General features: G+C 36.7%; 3 protein-coding genes across 3 annotated transcripts in view; 2 read left to right on the top strand and 1 right to left on the bottom strand.

Moving 5' to 3' along the window:
• The first annotated feature begins 325 nt into the window (after positions 1–325).
• LOC133188301 (serine-rich adhesin for platelets-like) lies at positions 326–1,764 on the top strand. The gene is made up of 2 exons (XM_061323671.1): positions 326–1,668; positions 1,758–1,764. Exons 1-2 carry the CDS (start codon positions 425–427, stop codon positions 1,762–1,764), a joined length of 1,251 nt encoding a protein of 416 aa, XP_061179655.1. The 5' UTR covers positions 326–424.
• On the top strand, positions 1,630–8,886 carry LOC133189104 (heat shock 70 kDa protein 12A-like). The gene is made up of 9 exons (XM_061324531.1): positions 1,630–1,940; positions 2,391–3,004; positions 3,356–3,577; positions 3,745–3,940; positions 5,533–5,655; positions 6,553–6,755; positions 6,867–7,035; positions 7,159–7,287; positions 8,054–8,886. The coding sequence occupies exons 1-9, from the start codon at positions 1,790–1,792 to the stop codon at positions 8,527–8,529; spliced, it is 2,283 nt and encodes a 760-aa protein (XP_061180515.1). The 5' UTR covers positions 1,630–1,789; the 3' UTR covers positions 8,530–8,886.
• Positions 8,887–11,098: 2,212 nt separating this feature from the next.
• The window catches only part of LOC133188646 (pleckstrin homology domain-containing family A member 1-like), a 33,157-nt gene continuing 30,356 nt past the window's right edge, over positions 11,099–13,899 (bottom strand). The window contains exon 13 of the mRNA XM_061324150.1: positions 11,099–13,799. Coding sequence (XP_061180134.1) covers positions 13,515–13,799 — 285 coding nt within the window. The 3' untranslated portion in view covers positions 11,099–13,514. The remainder of the gene's footprint in view (positions 13,800–13,899) is intronic.

Genomic DNA, 13,899 nt, shown 5'->3' with positions numbered 1-13,899 from the left:
GGGTGAATTATTACTATCTTATACACTTTCAGGAGATTTATTAAGTGAAAGAAAAACAGGATCATAAAACTAATCTAATTATTGGCTTCTTAAAACTGTGTCAGTTTCTATGTGATCGTGGTATAAAATCAGAGCCAACCAATGTAACTTCTTTACTTTGTTTAACCTCACCGCTACCCCTGTTAAATTCACTTAAACGGCACAATTTATGTCGGGTTAAGATTTTGTTTTTGGTTAATGGAGTTTATCAAATTAGGAATTTCTACTCATTGTTTATACTCAACCGATGGATGTGTGTTTTTGGATGCTTCGTGAGCATGCATGAATTTATTAGATGAGATTTGAACATTAAAAGTTCGAATTTACCAATGGCTTTGATTTGTATGACATAAGAAAATCGTGAGAGAAATTGACACGTAGGATCATGACAACACATAGGAAACTAAAATACAGCGTGTCCGATGCTAGCCGTCGCATGTATAGAGATGAAACCAACGGGATTTATAGAAAGCTCGGCAATCCATGGCCCACAGAAAACCAACTGAGACAACAAAAATTTGAGGCAAGGCAGCGGCCACTTAGTCACATTTTGGCCTCTAGTTCCTTCAGAGAAGACTATAACAGGGAACCAATAACCAGGGGACAGAGTTTAAGCAATTTGAAGAAAGCACGGTTGAGAAATTCACTGAATCTACCCCATAGTTTTTCTTTGGATTTAGAGTACGATGTGGATGCAAATGCAAAAATAGACGACGGCTTCTTAGCTAAATCTGGGAATCTAAGAGATGTAACAGTCTCTGGGGATTCTGCTTTTAATTTTGTTCCAGAGAGGGATATAATATCTCTAGGAGACATTTCATCCTCTCACGTTACAAACTGCCGTGCCCTCCAAAAGACCCCAAGCGTTGGAAGTAAGAGATCTAGCCTTAGATCTGACAGAATCCGAAAATCATCATCATCATCATCAACATCCTCTTCCATATCGCGAAGCCAATCATCTAAGTCACGATCGTCCTCGCCAAAAACCAGGTACAAAACAAAGGACATTGAACATGTACTTGATAACGCAACCGACAGTGATAGCGATGAATCATCCAAAATCCACAAGGTATTACGCAAAAGGCCTTCGTTCAAGGAAATATTTCCAGAACCTGTAAACCAAGAATTTATGGACAAATCTGTTGAAAGAAAATCATTTGGTAGATTGTCATTCTCGGAGCAAGATACCAATAGAATTTTCGATTCGGAAGTAAGTATCCAGACAACAGTCAAAAATGATTCTAGTTCTTTAGGAAAAACTAAGCTAAATACATCCCTCTCAAAAGATTCCGGGGAATCAGACTCTTCGGACTCTTCAAAAATTGCACGTCAAGTATTTGACTCCACTGACCATTTCCAGCCTTCACGTAGCTTCTTATTTCCTGGAACTGTAAACAGACCAGAGACGACAACTTCAGATTCCGAGTCTTCGTGCAAAGAAGGCAGTTATATTTTGGACTCTGAGTTTTACCCGTCAAAAGGGCCGTGTGTCTCTGTCAACTCACCTCATTCTTTACCGATTTCAGCTGATTTGCCTTCATTGAACAACACTGATAGTGAGGATGATGGTAACTCCGATATCAAAACACACAACCATAAAGCTTTGAAAGGAAACGTCAAACTGGACAGGTCGGTGTCCTCGGAGGACGGCTCTCCTCCACTTCCACAAAGTAACCCTCCAGACGTTATAGAAAAAATAAGTCTTCATAGCTATGCAGGAAATGATAGTGAAAATTCTGAAGTAAAACAAATGGCCTCTGAAAGTTTTGTGAGCGTTGATAAAAACCCAGGTTGTCCAAGGACGGCAGTTGCTTACTATGGTCCTATCTACGCCAGCAATAATACCCTCATTTTACCAACACAGTCATCACAACTGCCCTTCGATCATTTTGGAAAGCAAGGTATTGCTGAAGTAATGATATTTTAAAAGCAGTTTATATACGGATTCCCATCAGTAAAAATATAAACTTTTGATATTTTATGAAATGATGTAGTAACTATACGACACACACTTTGGTTCCTTCATAGTCTTAAGTACTGTAAAATTACTTATTTTCGTGGAGTCGAATTTTTGTGGTTTGAGAAAGAAATGTAGGCTCAAAGGGATTTGATTTCGTGGTGGAACAGTTGAAGTGGTGTAGAGTTGTATTATTTTGAAATTTTAACATTTTGAGGTGTACATGAATCCGTGGGTGCCTTCATAACAAAAAAAAAAATTTACCTCCACGAAAATTAGTGATTTCACAGTATTTAAAGATTTGATTAAAAAAGAATAAGCAGCTGAAACATATGGAAAATTGTCTTAATAACAAGAAAAATTGTCTTAATAAGATCAGTCTTTCAAATTCCAGAAACTCTGTCAGATAAGGATACCTCAAGCAACTCGTCTGGTTCGTCTACGTCATCAAACCATGAACACAAGGTTGCGCTCGAGAATCAAATTTCCGAAAAAGAAAATGACAATGTAACTGAAAATGTAATATCTGAAAAGGTAGGCTTAACCGAAAACACTCCAAACCGAAGTACTGCAATTGAACCACAAAATATATGTACACCAACTGGTTCAAAGCATGAAAATTCACGCAGCATTAATGCAGAAATTCACCAGGTGCTGAAGACCTTAGATAACGCCATATTGGGTGTTTCCGCGGATACTACGGAGCAGGAGACTTTAAAACACCGCGGTCATCATGTCGTGGTGGCCATCGACTTTGGTACCACATACAGTGGGTATGCCTACAGTTTTACAAGAGACCCGTCCCATGTCCATTTAATGAGGAAATGGGAGGGCGGGGACCCAGGGGTCATCAACGAGAAGACCCCCACCAGCATCCTCCTGACTCCAGAGGGTCATTTTCACTCCTTTGGCTACAGCGCTAGGGATAACTACCATGACCTTGGCAAAGAGGAGGCAAAAACGTGGATGTATTTTGAAAAGTTCAAGATGATCCTCCATAACACGCCAGTAAGAATTTATACGTAGACTTTCCCTTTATTCAATAATGTCATATGCTTGCTTTAACTGTTTAACCAGTTATATCCTAATAAAAGTATTACATTGTATTATTTAATTTGAGACCATGGAGTTTCTATTGAGATAATCATACAAAAATGCACATGTGAAATTTAATAAGATACATGCACTTTTAAAATAATCATATTTCTTAAAGGTGTAGCTCAGATGTGATGATATTAAATATTTTTGTATTTAGAACAATATCGAAACTTACCCAAAAAGTCGCATTTATTCTTATTTTATTCGGGCATTTTTTGTTATGACTTCTTGATTAATAAAATCGCCCTTCTATATTTCAAGGAATTAAGCAAGGATACATTACTTAAAGCCTCTAATGGAAGACTTTATCCAGCAATGGCTGTATTTGCCCTGGCTCTGAAGTTCTTCAGGGACCACGCCCTACAAGAACTAAGTGACCAATCAGGAATGAAGATTCTCAATGAAGACGTGCGATGGGTCATCAGTGTACCCGCAATATGGAGAGCTTCGGCAAAACAATTTACCAGACAGGCTGCTTACGAGGTCAGTAAGCTCTTTCCATTTATGTCAAAAAGTTTTATCTTATATATGTAGCTGAATGAGATCGATATGGTACCCCTATTAATGATTAATTTAAAAATTTTACGCATATTTCTAGTGCTCAAACATCGATAAACTAGACCAGTTAAACATAATTTTAATTCTTGTAGGGTGGTTTGGTTTCCTCTCAATGTCCGGAGCAGCTGATCATTGCTTTAGAACCCGAAGTTGCTTCTGTCTACTGTAGAACGTTAAAAATGTACCAGCTTGTTCCGGAAATAAACGAAGAGCGCCCTCTTCAGTCACCAAAATTTGCCTCTGTTGAGCCAATGAATATGAATCCTGCTTGTGAGGATTTGAAAGAAGGTTAGTATATTTTGTACACTTTCTAATTAGCTGAAGATAAATTTTATTTCAAATGTACAGAAAAAATACAAACCTAATGTAAACAATAGAAATCCATATTCTGTGCTGTTTTGCGATGTGCTGAAATTGCGATTTTACCAATTTGATGTTTTGAGGAACAGTATTGGAAAATGCTTTCTTGTCCTCCAGATGTATCAATTGTAGGAGTAAACGAACTCGTTAAAGGTAATCCTCTCCCTTGCCAATCCCCCCTACTAGATGTGCACGTCCTTATACATCAGTCCTTATCGGTTTTCCAGAAATATAACCACAAATATTAGATCAGAAGGTGTTGTAACTGTTACCTTTTAGATGTCAATATGAATATAACAGAACTAGACCAGAAATAATTCTTTACCAGTTTTGATTTGTGTTGTTTGTTGTGAAAGCAAATAGCTAATGATGTCTGCATGATTTTTCATATCCAGGGGAAATATTACTTTTCATTTACTAGTACATCTTTAATGCCAACCTCAGACTTTATCCATAAATTCAAGTCATATCACTAACTGCGCTCCGTTATTAGCCGACCTGTTTTGTATTCTTATGAAGCAGAATTTTACATTTAGATATATCGACAATGTTTTATCAATTAGTAATGTTCATTTTCATTCCTACGTCGATGCGATATATCCCTTTAAACTCCAAATAAATGACATTACAGAGTCTGACACATCTGTTTTCATAATTGGATGTTTTACTACAGAGAGACATTGATGCCAAATTGACAGCTAAACTTTATGATATCACGTGATGACCTCAACTTTTCTATCGTCTTCTTCCCTTATTAATGTAGCATTATACCATTACATTGTACCATCTGCATATAGAGTTTATGTCTCCCAATTGATTCGATACACAAGAGCATTATCTACGTACGAACAACTTCTAATCTGAGCCAGGCATCTGACAAATAAGTTCATGATACAAGGACATCAACACTCTCGTTTAAAATCAGCATTCTCAAATTTTATGGTCGATGCAAGGACCTTGTCTGCAAATACAATTTATCGTTAAGGCAAATGTTTCGTAAGCTTGTTAGGACATAATTTTCACACTTGTCTACGAATTTTAACGTTTACCCGATCGTGACAAGGGGTATACGGCTGGTGTGACCGGTCGACAGGTGATGCTCACTCCACCATGGCACAGATCCCACCTCTGTTTTCAGAAGTCTGTATTTGCTCTGTTCACAATTTTTACTGTTTGATTGGACTTTTGAGTGATTATTGTTCTTTATTTTAACATTTCTATTTGCTTTTAAAATTAATACATCATCCAGAACGTCATGACAATTTCCAAGTTGTATATCCATATCAGATGACTTAGTTTATATAAAAAAATGAGATACAGTTGAACTTCAGTATCTCGAATATCTATTTTGAGATGTTGAAGCGAATTTTAACTTCAATATCAGGAATCCTCAGATAGATTTTTAAGATTTTTTAAGTCTCAGCGAGTTCGAGATATTGATAAAGTTTTATTTACTTTACTTCGATGGTTTTAAAATAAACCCCTATGCGTACATTTGATATAATGACTTCTTGTTTTAGGCAGCCGTTACATGGTTGTAGATTGTGGAGGGGGGACTGTAGATATAACTGTACAACAAGTAGATGAAGACCAGAAGCTGGTAGAGTTATACAAAGCCTCAGGTGGCCCTTATGGGTCAGTAGGTAAGGTCATCTGGCAGACTTATACAAAGCCTCAGGGGGCCCTTATGGGTCAGCAGGTAAGGTCATCTGGCAGAGTTATACGTAGCTTCAGGGGGCCCTTATGGGTCAGTAGGTAAGGTCATCTGGCAGAGCTATACATAGCTTCAGGGGGCCCTTATGGGTCAGTAGGTAAGGTCATCTGGCAGAGTTATACATAGCCTCAGGGGGCCCTTATAGGTCAGTAGGTAAGGTCAGAAGCTGGCAGAGTTATACAAAGCCTCAGGGGGCCCTAATGGGTCAGTAGGTATGACTAGAAGCTGGCAGATTATTAAGAATGTCATGAGGCCCTTATGGGTAAGTATATGTACGTGGGTAAGGCAAGAAGCCGACAGATGTATACAGAGCCTCAGGAGGCCCTTATCAGGCCCGTAGGAAGGAATTTCAGTTTTGGGGGCACAGCCACATTTTCAATAGTGGGGGGGGGGGCACTATCAACTACCAAAACTCTCTTGACAAGCAAAAAAAAATATTTATTGAGGGGACACAAGCATATAGTAGCTGTGTTTTCTATTTGTATTCTATATATCGGCAAAATTTTTGGGGGATCAGGGGTGCCCCCCCCCCTGGTTCCTGGGTAATGCCAGAAGCTGACAGAGTTATAGATAGCCTCAGGAGGCCCTTATGGTTCATGAGCTAAAGCCAGATGTAGTGGAGATGTAGAATGTACTTCACATTCATAATTATATTTATAACATTCACGGTATAATTTTACAAATAAATATATGCAATTATTTTTGTACTTGGAATGAATCATAAAAGGAAATGTTTGCAAGGAAATAATATTGCATGTTTTATTTGTAGTGATGTACTACTAGTATATTGTGTCTAATTATTTACTAATTACACATTACATTAAAGGTATCGATTTGGAATTTGAGAACGTTCTTGGTAGGATATTTGGTAAAAACTTCATGGAGAATTATCGTCAGAAGTGTCCTGCTGGATGGGTCGATTTGATGATTGCTTTTGAGTCCAGAAAACGCTCAGCCAGCCCGCACAAGTTATCTCCTCTTAACGTGGCCCTTCCGTTTTCATTTATCGATTACTGCAAGAAGCACAAGGTGATCTAACCAAACACTTCTGCTTCATGAGTATTTTACCAAATTCTATTACTGTCATTTGTGCTACATTAAATGTTTTACAAATATATAAAAATCTTCTTTAACATATAGCTAATTAGTATGGAGCACATCATTAAAAAATATGGAGATAAAGATATTCAATGGTCACGTCTGGGCATGCTCCGTCTGACACCGGAAGCGATGAGGAGACTATTCCTTCCAACAATAAATAAAATCAAACAGGCTGTTGGGGATGTGCTTAACGCCAGAGGAACTAGGGGTAAAATTGTACATCATCAGTTGTGTTTGATAGCCTGTCGGGCTCTAAAAATTGTGACATCACTCAAAATGAAGCATATACTAAAATGTGTTATATTACAAGAAATGTATTCATTCGTTATAGATCTAAAGTATATGTTCCTAGTCGGAGGTTTTGCTGAATCAGCAATTTTACAAGACGGAATCAGAAAAGAATTCGGTTCACTGTTAAAAGTGATCATCCCTCAAGGGGTGGGGCTAACGATTCTGAAAGGTAATAGGGGTTTCATGTGGACTAGGATAGGCAGGATCAATATCAATAATTATTATTGATCTTGTCTAGACATGACTACCACAGACACAATCTAATTAATACAAATCCTATAATGATATTTGTGTGAATCGGGGCCTGTTTTACTAAAGAACTTAAGACTAAAAACTTAAAGCAATATGAGCTGCATTTTTGAGAATTTTATTTTGCTGTTAAAATGTGTTATTATGATAAATTTGTATGTAATTTAAGCCTTTTTGATCAACTAGACGGAAATAAAGTATCAAATTGTTTCAGAATTTTGGATTCTGTACAATCAAATATATAGGATTATATAAGAAATCAATATTGTACAGGACGACAATAATGTAATTTTGCTTCAATCAAAGCTTATAAATATATAGTTCTTCCATCGTAAATATAAACAACAGAAGTTTATAAACATTCTTTTTTTTCTGTCATTGAAAAAGTTATTACAATTTTGCAACAAACATTTCTGACATCAAAGTTGCAGCTCATATTGCTTTAATTAAGTTGATTGTAATATCATTCTGTTAAAAATTGCATGCATAGATAGATACATCTTTCTAAATGCTTTTTAAACTTCAGAACCATATTCAGATTAATGATTAACAGAAAGCTATTTCCAAAATGAGAAAGTGACAATTTCTTTTATAAAACGGGACCCTGGACTGTATTTTAAAAATATCATTTTGATATTTAGCGTTTACTTGTTTTATGTTAACTAAATGTTAATTGTACTTCACAGGCTCTGTGCTGTTTGGATTGGATCCTACTGTGGTCCACGTTAGGAAATCGCGGGTGACGTATGGACTGGGTGTTCTGAACACGTTCAGACCAAACCTACATCCCGTGGAAAAGAAAATGGTCAAAGGCGATACAGAATGGTGCATGGATATTTTTGATAAATTTGTTCTCGAAGACCAGCCTGTGGCTTTGGGCGATGTAATATTGAGGAGTTATAGGCCAGCCTGTCAAAATCAGAAGAAAATACAGATTAATATATACTCTGCAGAGAATCCAGACACTACATTTATCACGGATACGGGAGTTCAGAAATGCGGCATTCTTTCCTTGGATTTGGAGGAAGATTCTGTGTCCGAGTTATCTAGGAGGGAAATTCAAACCAGGATGGTGTTTGGAGAAACGGAGATCCGTGTTAGTGCCCTGGATGTGTGTACAGGCCATCGTGTCCAGGCGGTTATTGACTTTCTGAATTACTGAATTATCATCCCTCAACTACACAATCTCAAACGAAACTACTTGGTAATTACACATTCAAATTGACATGGCTTATTAAAGGATATATAGCCATGGATATATAGCCATTGTGTTCATGAAGATGTGTGCAAAGAAAGAGATCATGACTTCGACATAATTTCAATGCCATGCTTAACTCTTACTAGTATTTCAAATAGTTCTACCTCAAAAAAGTTCTTTGACTGCTTAATTGGCTGCATTAGATAGACGATGTGGAACAGATTGTTTTAAGTCTGGCCGTCTAAATATGAAATTACATGTAAACGTGAACTTTAAGAAAAAGACTTGAAAATACGTAGTCGAACACGATAATTAAAGGTGACTTACATGTAAAGAAATAGGTCACGATCTAGTAAAGACTTGAAAATACGTAGTCGAATACGATATAATTAAAGGTGACTTACATGTAAAGAAATGGGTCACGATCTAATAAAGACTTGAAAATACATAGTCGAACACGGGGATTAAAGGTGACTTACATGTAAAGAAATGGGTCACGATCTAATAAAGACTTGAAAATACGCAGTCGAACACGAGGATTAAAGGTGACTTACAAGTAAAGGAATAGGTCACGATCTAATTACTTGTGTTTTGTAAATCTTGTTTCAGTTACTCATAATTAATAAATGTGTTTCCCAAAATTTTCAGTATTCTTGATCATGTACCATAAGTCATTTCTTGATCGGCTACAAGGTCACAAAAGATAACCAATGTACAATGTAAAGAAAATATTAGCTATTAAAAGTGTGACAGTATATGATGGGGGATAACTAATAATTTTTAAAGGTTTTCAAGAGAAATATATTTGTCGTTGACTAATACTATAAAATCACTATTAAAATAAAAGTTTTCGTGGAAATATAATCATCCCCTCGCAACGGAATTGGAGGGGATATAGTAACGCGCTTGTGTGTGGGGAAAGGTTAGTTTGTCCTTGTGTGCGTAACGGAAGTTACGTAATTTGCATCGGGATCGATGTCGAATGCTGCCTTGATTTATAGATATGCTCTTTTGTGAGGAGATGCTGCGCTTTGCAGTGTCCTTGTTTTCATATCATGGTATGAAGGGACACACGAATTCATGTCCTCCATGAAATTTCAAACACCTCAACCACGAAATCAAATCCCCCTGAACAAGTGTTTTTCCTCTAACCACGAAAATTTGACTCCAAGAAAATGTGATTTTACAGTATGCGGGGAATACTCGTCTGTCTAAAATATTTCTCATAAAAGAATGCTGCTATAAATTGCCTAATTATCGAAATTCACAAAGGAGCCTAAAACCACCAGTATATATGGTTCGGAGTCGTTTTAAAAGCATTTTAACTCGCCAACTTTCTGGTCACCCGTTGTCCAGCGTCCGTCCCATATATTTAACTTCTTCCACTAGGCCAATTTTAACCATAGTTGGTACAAAGCATCTTGGGTAAAGGGGAATTTAAATTATTCAAATGAAAGGTCAGACCCCCTTCTAATGGGAGATAATCCAGAAAAAGCAAAAATAGGGTTGGGTCGTCAAAAATCTTCTCAAGAACCACTTGGCCAGAAAAAAAATGAAACTTATGTTGAACCTTACTGAGGTAGTGTACAATCTAAATCTATTTTTTTTTTTTCAAATCATGGACCCCCGGGTAGGGTGAGCAACAATTTTCACATGGAAATAAATAGAATTTTTGAAAATAAATTCTCAAGAACCACTGGACAGAAAGATGAAACTTATATGGAGGCTTCCAGACATAATGTATGTTCCAACTTGTTCAAAACTTGGCCCCAAGGGGTAAGGTGGGATCAAAGTTGTACATGAGAATAGGTAAGAACAAATCTCTAAAATCTTCTGAAGAACAATTTAACTGGATCAGTAAAGATAAAACTTACGTTAAATCTTTCTGATAAATTGTAGATATTAACTTGTCCAATAAATGGCCCCCGGAGGTAGGGGTGAGGCCACAATAGGAGATTAAAGTTTTACATGGGGCTTTATTAGAAAAAAAGAACCACAATAGCACTAATAATTTGCAAATATTTCGCAGTTGTGTAGATTATTTTTTTTTAATTATGGACATTGGCTTAGAGTTGGCCAAAGTCTGGATTAAAGTTTACATAGTGCATGTATAGAAAAAACTTTTCTTCTCCATAATTGCAAGGCCATGTTAGTCATATTGAGATACATCTATAAAGCATCTCCATGTTGTGTGTTCAGAGACCCCTTATAGTTAAGTCTGGGCCATATTTTTATAAATATATAAAATGTCTTAGAAAAATCCGAAGAAGAATGGCAAGGCTAAAGTTACTCAGGTAAACGTTGTAGCCAATGGGCCTCTTGTTCTTGAACTTAAATCTATATTAGCTGTACATATCTTCCACTAGTCAGAGAAATGTCATCATGTAATATTAAAGCTACATATAGGTCCTTTATCTAGAATAAACACACACTCGAGATAATTCAATAGTCAGGGACAGCTTATTTCATGCAATGTGCAAGAAATTATTTTCATTAACCTTATTCGTTGTTTGTAGAGACTGACAAGAAAGTGTTCATAATTTAGGCAAATTTATTTCAAATTAATAATATATTTGAATCCATAAAAATAAACTTGTATAATGCAAGTCATAAGCAACAAGAAACAATAACACGTGATAATTTTACACAAAAGTTCTAAATAAGCTATTCACATTATATTTACAGCTTTGTTATCACAATTTACATGCAGAATTTGCACAATAGAAACAATATACATAGCATGGCACATACAAATATTTATTTACTGTCTTTAGACACTGTAATCACGGATTAAGTAAAATGTATATTATCAAAATAAATAAATCCTGTAGGAATCATTGAAAGAGTTTTATCTCTTTCTACAAAGAAATAATAAAATGTTTGGAATTGAAAGAAAAGTAAAATTAGCCACAATTTGGGTTACTATTTATATCTTAGAGAGGGCAGTGTTCAAAAGTTTTAAAAAATGTTGGAAGAACTACTTACAAAGATATACTGGATCACTTTATAACATTAATCTCGATTACAAATATTGGCACCCACGAAGACCTGCCACGACGATCTGCAATTTGATTTAAATGACTTCTTTCTGAATGAAACATCCTTGGCAAAGTTTGTTCTACATGTATACACTCAGTGGCGGATCTAGGGGGTCGGGGGACCGGACCCCTCCCCCCGGGGGCCCTGCAATTTGCAGTTTTTAATTTCAATTTAAAAGTAACGAAAAAAATGTCCGTGAACCCCTCCCCCCTGAAAAGACGGACAAGTGTAAAAAAAAATTACTACAGAGACCCCCCTCCCTAATGAAGAATGGTAAAGTTTTAATTATTCTTTATTTTTATTTTTTATTTAATTATTATTATTATTACTTTTTTTTTGCTTTTCAAAAGTTTTCCCGAGTCCGACACATGGACCATCCAGGAAAAAAAATACTGGATCCGCCCCTGATACTTAAATCTTTGAAAATAATTTGGAACACAAAAAAATGTGCATTGTGTTTTGCTGGTTCCCTCATTTCGTAAGGCTATGTTTATGTTACCCTGACAGTCAGTAGGCTAGGTTTACGGTACTCTGACAGTCAGTTGGCTAGGTTTACGTTACACTAACTGTCATAAGGCTACGATTACCTTACTCTGACAGTTAGTTGTCTAGATTTCCGTTACTCTGGCAGTCAAAAGGCTACGTTTACGTTTCACTGTCTGGCACAAGGCTTTATCCTGACAGTTAAAGGTTACGTTACTCTGACAGACGGTAGGCTTTGTTTACGTTACACTGACTCCCACAAGGCTACGGTTACGTTACTCTGACAGTAAACTAGATTTACGTTACTCTGACAGTCAGTAGGCTAGGTTTATCTTACTCTGACAGTCAGTAGACTAGGTTTATGTTACTCTGACAGTTAATTGACTAGGCTTACGTTACTCTGACAGTCAGTAGACTAGGTTTATCTTACTCTGACAGTCAGTAGACTAGGTTTATGTTACTCTGACAGTTTATTGACTAGGCTTACGTTACTCTGACAGTCAGTAGACTACGTTTACATAAATCTGACAATCAGTAGGCTAGGTTTATGTTACTCTGACAGTCAGTTGGCTAGGTTTACGTTACTCTGACAGTGAGTAGACTAGGTTTACGTTACTCTGACAGTGAGTAGACTAGGTTTACGTTACTCTGACAGTGAGTAGACTAGGTTTACGTTACTCTGACAGTCAGTGGGCTAGTTTTACGTTACTTTGACAGTGAGTTGGCTAGGTTTACGTTTCTCTGACAGTCAGTGGGCTAGTTTTACGTTATTCTGACAGTCAGTAGACTAGGTTTACGTTACTCTGACAGTCAGTAGACTAGGTTTACGTTACTCTGACAGTCAGTAGACTAGGTTTACGTTACTCCGACAGTCAGTAGACTAGGTTTACGTTACTCTGACAGTCAGTGGGCTAGGTTTACGTTATTCTGACAGTCAGGAGACAGAATAGGGTTTACGTTACCCTATCATAAGTCTAGGATTATTTTACTCTGTCTTTAGGTTAGGTTTACGTTCTCCAAAAGTCAGAAGGCTAGGTTTATATTAGACAAGCTGTGTTTACTTGACTCATAATGTCAAAGCCTAGGTTTACAACAGAGAGCAAATTAAATCACGACATCAATTTACGTTTAAAAGTTTTAATTTTTGTCGTTATTAGAAAACAGCAAAATAAGAACAGTTCAGAAGATCAGAATGAGAAAATAACTGCTGTTACATGGAAGACTGTACATTGTGCTCTTATTCCCCAACAGTGTTCTCAGCCTATAGATAATTTACGTCATTCTTGTTAAAACTTTTAAAATTCATCACTTATTTTAGGTATATTAAAAGGTAAATAACTAAATCAAAATTTAATTGGTAAAAAAAGCACATCTTCACAAAGAGGGGACTTCTTACATTCTTGAGATGGTTATACTTTTTTCTGCCTCTACCAGAGAAACCAGCTTCGTTGCTTTGTGAGAGGAGGCTTTGCTTTGGATTCAGGTTTTTCCACTTTCCGTGACTTATCTTCTCCAGGAAGGGTAACTCTGCTAGGTACGTCCTCACTGGGGGGATTCCCTGGCTGTCGTAACTTATGAGGAAAGTAGACCCCCATTCTTGGACCCCTCATACTTTGACTGTGCACAGCGTACGTGGATGATGTGCCTGCCTGTCTGTCTGCGTTAACGGAGCCTGGTTTCTTGACAAACATTGACTTACTTAACCGATCATCCTGTAGAAGAAACGGCATTTTTTATGATGATATACACATATTTTCATTATTTTGCTAAAAGCACTGTTAAGTTTTTGCAAAGCACTTTAAAAATTTAAAA

The sequence above is a fragment of the Saccostrea echinata genome, unplaced genomic scaffold (assembly GCF_033153115.1).
Source record: "Saccostrea echinata isolate AGI-Se365-2 ecotype Australia unplaced genomic scaffold, CSIRO_AGI_Sech_v1 ptg000016l, whole genome shotgun sequence".
Lineage (NCBI taxonomy): Eukaryota > Metazoa > Mollusca > Bivalvia > Ostreida > Ostreidae > Saccostrea > Saccostrea echinata.
The sequence above is the reverse complement of the archived record's forward strand: the minus strand, read 5'-3'. Positions and strand labels throughout refer to the sequence as shown.

What these genes read in the sequence shown, in the direction of transcription:
- LOC133189104 (XM_061324531.1), top strand. Translation starts at nt 1,790, where the DNA reads ATGGCCTCTGAAAGTTTTGTGAGCGTTGATAAAAACCCAGGTTGTCCA. An exon ending in TAACGCCAGAGGAACTAGGG is followed by an intron (nt 7,036 to 7,158) that starts GTAAAATTGTAC and finishes CATTCGTTATAG; the next exon opens with ATCTAAAGTATATGTTCCTA. An exon ending in GGGGCTAACGATTCTGAAAG is followed by an intron (nt 7,288 to 8,053) that starts GTAATAGGGGTT and finishes TGTACTTCACAG; the next exon opens with GCTCTGTGCTGTTTGGATTG.
- LOC133188301 (XM_061323671.1), top strand. Translation starts at nt 425, where the DNA reads ATGACAACACATAGGAAACTAAAATACAGCGTGTCCGATGCTAGCCGT.